The sequence below is a fragment of the Carlito syrichta genome, unplaced genomic scaffold (assembly GCF_000164805.1).
Source record: "Carlito syrichta isolate Samal-C Ts95f unplaced genomic scaffold, Tarsius_syrichta-2.0.1 Scaffold296499, whole genome shotgun sequence".
NCBI lineage: Eukaryota > Metazoa > Chordata > Mammalia > Primates > Tarsiidae > Carlito > Carlito syrichta.
In genome coordinates, this window is record NW_007240595.1 from 438,214 (window position 1) to 445,982 (window position 7,769).

General features: G+C 46.8%; 1 protein-coding gene across 1 annotated transcript in view; it reads left to right on the plus strand.

Moving 5' to 3' along the window:
• Positions 1-21: 21 nt before the first annotated feature.
• SCUBE2 (signal peptide, CUB domain and EGF like domain containing 2) overlaps positions 22-7,769 on the plus strand; it is a 98,013-nt gene continuing 90,265 nt past the window's right edge. The window contains exon 1 of the mRNA XM_021710650.1: positions 22-567. Coding sequence (XP_021566325.1) covers positions 22-567 — 546 coding nt within the window. The remainder of the gene's footprint in view (positions 568-7,769) is intronic.

Sequence of the window (7,769 nt, forward strand, 5' to 3'; positions counted from 1 at the left end):
CGCCTGTCTGGTCGCGGTTTTATGACGACACCGCGTCGCTGCGGGTCCCTCCCCTCGCCCCGTCCCGCCCCGCACAAGGTAAGCGCGCGAGCCGGGTCGGGAGTCCGCGTGGGCGGGGCTTCCGGGCGGGCCCTAGTCCAGGATGCCGCGCGGCGGGGGCGGGGTTTCCGGGCCGGGGCTCCAGGGGGACTTCCGGACGTGGCGCCGCCGCTGGGCCTTGCTGGAAACCGGGAGAAGCACGGGGCCAAAGTTCCCGTGGCCGCGTCGCCCGGGCCTGGCGCTCCCTCGCGAGCCCGAGCCCTGCTTCCCGCAAGGCCGGCGGGGCCTGAGAGTCGGCGCCGCAGCCCCGTCTCCGTCCAGCCGGGCAGACGGGGCGGCAAGAAACCCTACGCGGGCCGAGAAGGACATCAGGGCTGGACCCGCGAGAGCGGGGACCGAGAGCCTCGGAAGAGGCCGGGAGCTGGCGGGACGCTGTGCCGGGTGCGGGCCTCTCCTGCCGCCTGCTGGCCTGCCCCTCGTGTAGGCGGCGCGGAGGGACGCATGCCACGGGTCCTGCCCTTCCCCGAGGTGTGGGAGGCCGTGTGAGCCGCCGCGGTCTCCCCACGGCGACGGCAGCCTCACCCAGTGCATTCCCGTGGTCGCACAGGCCACTGAGACAAATGGCGGCCGGCGCGGCGACTCATGCCTGTGATCTCAGCACTTTGGGAGGCTAGGCGAGAGAATTTGCCTAAGACCAGGGGTTCGAGACCAGCCTGGGCATCTTGGGGAGCCCTCATCTCTACAATAAATCAATAGTCGGGCGTGTGACGCGCGCCTATGGTTCCAGCTCTTGGAAGGCTGAGGCGGAAGGATCGCCTGAGTTTAGGAGGTCGAGGCCGCGGTGGCCGTGAGCATGCCCCTGCCCTCCAGCCTGGGCGATGGAGTGAGACTCCAACTCAAAAAAAAAAAAAGAAAAAAGAAAAAGAAAATCGAGGACTTATATAACTTTCTTTTTACATACCCAGACACATACCCTTTTCCCTATTCCCCTATCCCGATAAGAGGATATGGTAGTTTGGTTGATCCATATGTAGAGTTTCTGCTATTATGATAATATAAATGCTACTGATAGCGGTGTGCCATAGTAAAATATGATTCATTGTCCTTTCCTCTGCAAATTTTTCTTTCCCTGAAATTGTCTTGTGTTGTAAGTTGGAGTTTCTGGAAAGCAAACTCTGAGATGGAGTTTCATGTGTAAGTTGTTTATTAGGCAGTGTCCTTAGATCCACACCTATAAGCCAGCACAGTGGCTCATGCCTGTAATACCAGACTTTGGGAGGCCGAGGTGGGAGGATTGCTTGAGCCCAGGAGTTTGAGACCAGCCTGGGCAGCACAATGAGACCTTATCACTACAAAGAATCAAAATTTATCAGGCATGGTGGCACACACCATAGACCAAGCTACTTGGGAGGTTGAGGCAGAAGGATCTCCCGAACCCAGGAGGTCAAGGCTGCAGTGAGCCATGATTGTGCCACTGTATTTCAGCCTGTGCAATAGAGTGAGACAGCGTGAGAAAGAAAAATCTACACCTATGGTTGGAGGAGAAGACAATTGGAAGAAGAAGGATTGGGGAAATGTAGAGGTCAGACTGCAATGCAGGCTCAAGCCTGGCTAGCATGGCCTTTTTGAGTGGTCCTTTCAGAGTTTATTTGATTAGTTTCCTATGTCAATCACTACTTTAATTCCAAACTCCTGGCTGGCTGTCAAAATCTCTTCTCAATACATTACTTTGCGTCAGACATTCTGTGCATTCCTATCTTCTTCTTCTTCTTCTTTTTTTTTTTTTTTGAGTTGGAGTCTCACTCCCTCACCCAGGCTGGAGTGCAGTGGCACGCTCACAGTCACCGCAGCTTCGACCTGCTGGGCTCAAGCAATCCTTTCACCTCAGCCTTCCAAGTAGCCGGAATTACAGACATGTGCTACCATGCCCAACTTATTTTTTGATTTATTGTAGAGATGAGGTCTCACCATGTTGCCCAGGCTGGTTGTGAACCCGGGGGTTAAGGAAATCCTTTCGTCTTGGCCTCTCAAAGTGCTGGGATTACAGGCTTGAGCCACTGTGCCCGGTCCCTATCTTCTTAAAGAAGTCTTTCCTAGACCTTTGGACCTGCCACAGCTGAACTGGGGGTTGCCTGGTGCACACTGTTATCCTGGGCTGTATTTCATTGTCATCTTGAGTTTCAGGACTTCCCTTTGCATAGAGATTTTGAGCCTAGGCAACATAGTGGGACCCCAACTCCACAAAAAAAGAAAAAAGAAAAAATCAACTGGGCACGGTGGTGTATGCCATAGTCTCAGCTACTTGGGAAGCTGAGGCTGGAGGATCACTTAAGCACAAGAGTTTGAGGTTACAGTGTAGAAAACTCCCCTGACTCTCCCCAAAGAAAAACTATATAGAGATCTTGATCACTGTACTCCCCTGTATTGGATACATTTATTTATTTATTTATATTTTTTCAAGTTGGAGTCTCACTCTGTCACCCAGACTGAACTGCGATGGCACAATCACAGCTACTGCACTTCAACCTGCTGGGCTCAGGCGATCCTTCTGCTTCAGCCTTCCAAGTAGCTGGGACTACCAGGTGTGTGCCATCATACTCAGCTAATTTTTTAATTTACTGTGGAGACGAGGTCTTCCCATGTTGCCCAGGCTGGTCTTGAACTCCTGGGTTCAGGCAATCCTCTTGCCTCTGCCTTCCAAGTGCTGGGATTACAGGTGTGAGCCATGGCACCTGGCAGTTCCTATACTGGATACTTTTTTCCTGCACTCTATGCTTTCCACTTGGCCTTTTCCCTGTTTTAGTGATGCACATTTGGTCGTATCCCTAGAAAATAACAGTATGGAAATTTTTTGAGATCTTATATCAATGAAAATGCTGTTATTTTGTCCTTAGAGAGTTCTAGTTTGGAAAAGTGTAGGCTTCTGGGTTGGCGATATTTTACCCTAATTTTAAATGTATTGTCGCAAGCCGTCTAGCATGTACTGTTGCTATGGAGAAATCCGAAGCCATTTCGATGTCTGACCCTTTGTATGAGACCTGATTTTTCCTTCTGGAAGCACATAGGATCTTTGTATTTCTGATGACAAAAATTTTGAGGCATGTGTTTATCTTCATCTCTTATAGGCACTTAATGGGCCCTTTCAATTCACTGGGTAATTCATGGGCTTTAGTTCTGTAGATTTTTCTTAAATTATCCCCTGGGTGTTTTCCTCTCCTTCTTCGGTTTTCTTTTTCTGGAACATCTATTATTTGTATGCTCTGGATTTTATCTTATTAATCATTTTTCCCTGTCTTTTTTGCTTGTTTTTGAAAGATTTTTCAGTTTTATAATCCAGCACTTTCTTGCAAGCTTTTTCAGTTTTTAAAATGAAACATGGCCGGGTGCGGTGGCTCATGCCTGTCATCTCAGCACTTTGGGAGGCCGAGGCAAGAGGATTGATTGCCTGAGCCTAGGAGTTCAAGACCAGCCTGGGCAACATGGTGAGACCTCACTTCTACAAGTAAATAAGAAAAGTAATTGGCCATGGAAGCTCGCACCTGTCGTCCCAGCTAGTTGGGAGGCTGAGGTGGAAAGGTTACCAGAGCCCAGCGGGCGGAGGCTGAGGTAGCCATGATCATGCCACTGTACTCCAGCCTGAGCGACAGAGTGAGACTCCAACTCAAAAATAAAAATAAAAATAAATAAATAAAATGAAATGAAACATACACAAGCAACAAAGTGCACAGACAACAAGGGTACATACAGCTCAGTGAAGTATCACAAACCAAAAGCATTTGCATACTCCTGGCCAGGCCAAGGAGCAGAACATTCTTAGGCACCTACAGCCCTCTCATGCCCCTCACCGTCACTGTCTGCGTGCTTCTCCCCTACCTAGTTGCTATCCCAGCTTCCTATACACTACACTAATTTTGCTGATTCCAAAACAACACTTTGTTTCCAGTGATTTTCAAGCCTCAGTGTCTATCTGAATCTCCTGGACAATTTGTTAGAACATGTATTTCTGGGACTGTCCTTTGGAGTTTCTGGCTCAGCAGGTCTAGAGTAGGACCTAAGAGTTTTCATCTTTAACAAGTGACCCCTCAATGCTGATGACGCAGGCCTGGACCAACACTCAGAGGACTGCCACGATGTGCTTTACTTTATTGCAAATGGAATCATTCGATGTGTACTCTTTTGCTCAACATCAACTTTGTGAGATTCCTTCATGACTTTTTCTTTTCTTTCTTCCTTTTTTTTTTTTGACTTGGGGTCTTACTCTGTTGCCTAGACGAGTGCAGGACCACAATCACAGCTTACTACAACTTTGACCTTCTGGGCTCAGATGATCCTTCCGCCTCTGCCTCCCAAGTAAGTAACTGGGATGACAGGCACGTGCCACCACAGCTGGCTAATTTTTACATTTTTTTTGTAGAGATGAGGTCTTGCTATGTTGCCCAGTCTGGTTTTGCCAAGTTGGCCGGGCTTGTCTCAAACCCGTGGGCTCAGGCAATCCACTCACCTTGGCCTCCCAAAGTGTTGGGATTACAGACTGAGCCACTGAGCCCGGCCAAGTGTGGCATTTATTATGCTTGAGTTTCACAGTGCATCTTGAATCTGAGACTTTGTCTTTTGTCATTTTTGGAGAGTTTTCATCCACTACCTCTTTTGATACTGCTTTTTCACATTTTTTTCTCCTCTCCTTCCAGGATTCCATATACACACATGTTAGATCTTTGTACTGTACCTTGTATGTATTTTATGTTTATTTCTGTTTTCAATTCTTTTGTCTTTCCACAGACTTTCGTCTGACCTGTTTTCCAATTCACTTCCGCTGCTGTTAAACCTATTCACCAATTTCTTTCCACTGTATGTTTCAGTGGTTTGTTAGAATTCAGGTAAGGTTTGATAAGGGCCTGGCTCTATTTCTCTGATATACTCTGGACTCTTCTCTCCTCTGTGAATGAGCTTTGCCCTCAGGTTTGCTTCACTTATGGTAGCAAGATGGAAGCAAGGACTACTTGTTCCCTTATCACATCAAGCAAGTGTGAGTGTGCTTTTGTATCAGCAATCCAAGCAAGAATCTTGAGATTCATCATGATTCTTCTGGCTTTGTTAACACACCTGCCCTTGGACCAACATCTATGGCCAGGAAGATGGAATGTGCTAATTGATCTAATTAGAGTTTGTCCTGGAGCTGAAATTGGGATCAGTTTTCCAAAGACATGTGTTGTTTAAAGGAGAGGTGGCTACCAAATGAAATTAACAAATGAGAAGCTGGGCGTTGATAGGAAGAGAGACCAAATGGTGTGTGCTTATAAGGCAAACAAAAAATGTTTACTCCATCTTTCAGTGAGCACAATGAGCTTAAAGCCTTGACTACTCTTGGAGCCTGTACAGCACAAACAGATGTTGGCTGAAGTTGCCCCAATTTCCCAGGGACTGAATGACTTTCCGTGATGGATTTGTTTGTTGGTATACCTTTCTGAATCAAGAACCTCACAAGCTATGAAATGGCATTTCTAAGCTCTCTTGCATTTAGTGTCCTGGATGTGACTTACTTTCTGTCAGTGAGATGTACTCATGTGAAATTCGAAAAAAGCCGGGCTCGGTGGCTCAGCCTGTAATCCCAGGTTGAGGTGAGTGGATTGCCTGATCCCACAGGTTCGAGACCCACCTAGGCAACTTGGCGAGACCTCATCTCTACAACAAATCAAAAAATCAGCCGGGCGTGGTAGTGCGTGCCTGTAGTTCCAGCTACTTGAAAGGCTGAGGCGGAAGGATCGTCGGAGCCCAGCAGGTTGAGGCTGGGGTGGCCAGGAGCGGCTACTGCACTCCAGTCTGGGCGACAGAGTGAGACTCCAACTCAAAAAAAAAGAAAAAAAAGAAAGAAATTCGAAAAGTAGAACTGAGGCAAGGTTGTTTTCCAACTGCCTGTGGCTTTGTTTTTGCTTATAAGAAAGGTTGTGAAGATGAATCTGTAAACTAGCTTATAGATGCGGAGAAGCAGTGGTTATGATGACAACTTCCTTGTCTTGATTCTTGAGAGGTTAAGTTATATGTTCAAGGTCACATGGATAACAAGTGACAGAGTTCAAGCTCAGGTGTTTGAATTCATAGGTATTCAATGAGTTTGCTTCTTGGTTGCTGCGGAAGTAGCAGCTTCTCCAATGGGTCAGTTCTGTTTTCTGCTGAGAATCCTTCCTGAAGTCTCATCTAGAGCTCACCCCTTCAGAAGTTTCAATCATTTTGTAAGCTCTCCATTCTCTCTATTATATACCTTTCTGCTTAAAATATCTAGAGTCGTTTCGGTTTCCTGCACTGAAACCTTCTCACTAGCATCATAAGGAAAACACCCTTCTGGGATCTGGACTGAGCTAGCTTATCTCCAAAAATTCCAGGTGTCCTAATTACAATCACACCAGGGGTATAGATTAATAACCAGGTTTCTCCCAACAAGCAGGGGCAAGTACCTGTTGTTTGGCACAGTTGTGGATAGCCTGAATGGAGGAACTCAGGAGCTCCAGCATGGGCTGGGCTGAGCTTCCTGGGGCCCACTAAGTGGGTGGGAGTGGGAATCCTTTTACTGCGTGCCTCCTCTGGGCCAGAGCCTGCACTCAGTGCTTCACAAACATCGTCTCACCCACAGCTCACCACAGCCTTGCAAAGCAGGTGTGATTATCCTCAGTTTACATATGGGGAAACTGAGACTCAGGCTCAAGCGACCTGTCCAAGATCCCATAGAAAATAAGTGATAGAATCAGAGTTCATATTCAGAGCTCTCTGCATGCTCAGCCTATACTTGCATTTTTATAGCCTCTTCTCTTTTCCTAATTATAAAATAAATGCAAGTTCATTGTATAAACTTTGGCTTCATCCCTTTGGTATCATGGTAGCAAGATGGAAGCAGGGGCTATTTCTTCTTCTTCTTCTTCTCCTTCTTCTCCTTCTCCTTCTCCTTCTTTTTCTCCTTCTTCTTCTTCTTCCTTCTCTTCTTCCTCTTCTTCTTCCTCTCCTCCTCCTTTCTATTATTATTATTATTATTTTTGAGTTGTGGTCTCACTATGTTGCCCGGGCTAGAGTACAGTGACAAAACATGGCTCGACCTTCTGGATTCAAGCAATCCTCCTGCCTCAGCCTCCTTAGTAGCTGGGACTACAGCCTTCTGGGTAGCTGGTGCATGCCACCAACCCGACTGATTTTTTTTATTTTTTTATGTAGAGACAAGGTCTTGCTATGTTGTCCAGGCTGATCTTGAACTCCTGGGCTCAAGTGATCCTCTTGCCTTGGCCTCTCAAAATGCTGGGATTATAGGTGTGTAACACTGCACCCGACACAGGGTTATGTTTACAGATGTATCTACATAATTCTGAAGTTCCTATTTTTTTTGTCATATATCATGTGTTTTTGATGTAAGATGTATGAACTCTATTTTCCCTCTTTTCTTTTTCTCTTTATTTTCCTTTTAGGACTGGTATAAACAATATTTCAAAAATAAACAATTGACAAGTTGGCTTTGTGCTGACTTATTAATAAGTGAAAAGGCTTTGCCAGTTACCTGCAGTGAAACTGCAAATGGATCATTGTAAAAACTCACAGGTCAGCCGGGCTCGGTGGCTCAGCCTGTAATCCTGTGACTTTGGGAGGCTGTGGTGAATGGATTGCCTGAGCCCAAGGGTTCGAGACCCACCTGGGCAACGAGACCTCATCTCTACAATAAATAAAAAAATCAGCTGGGCATGGTAGCACAC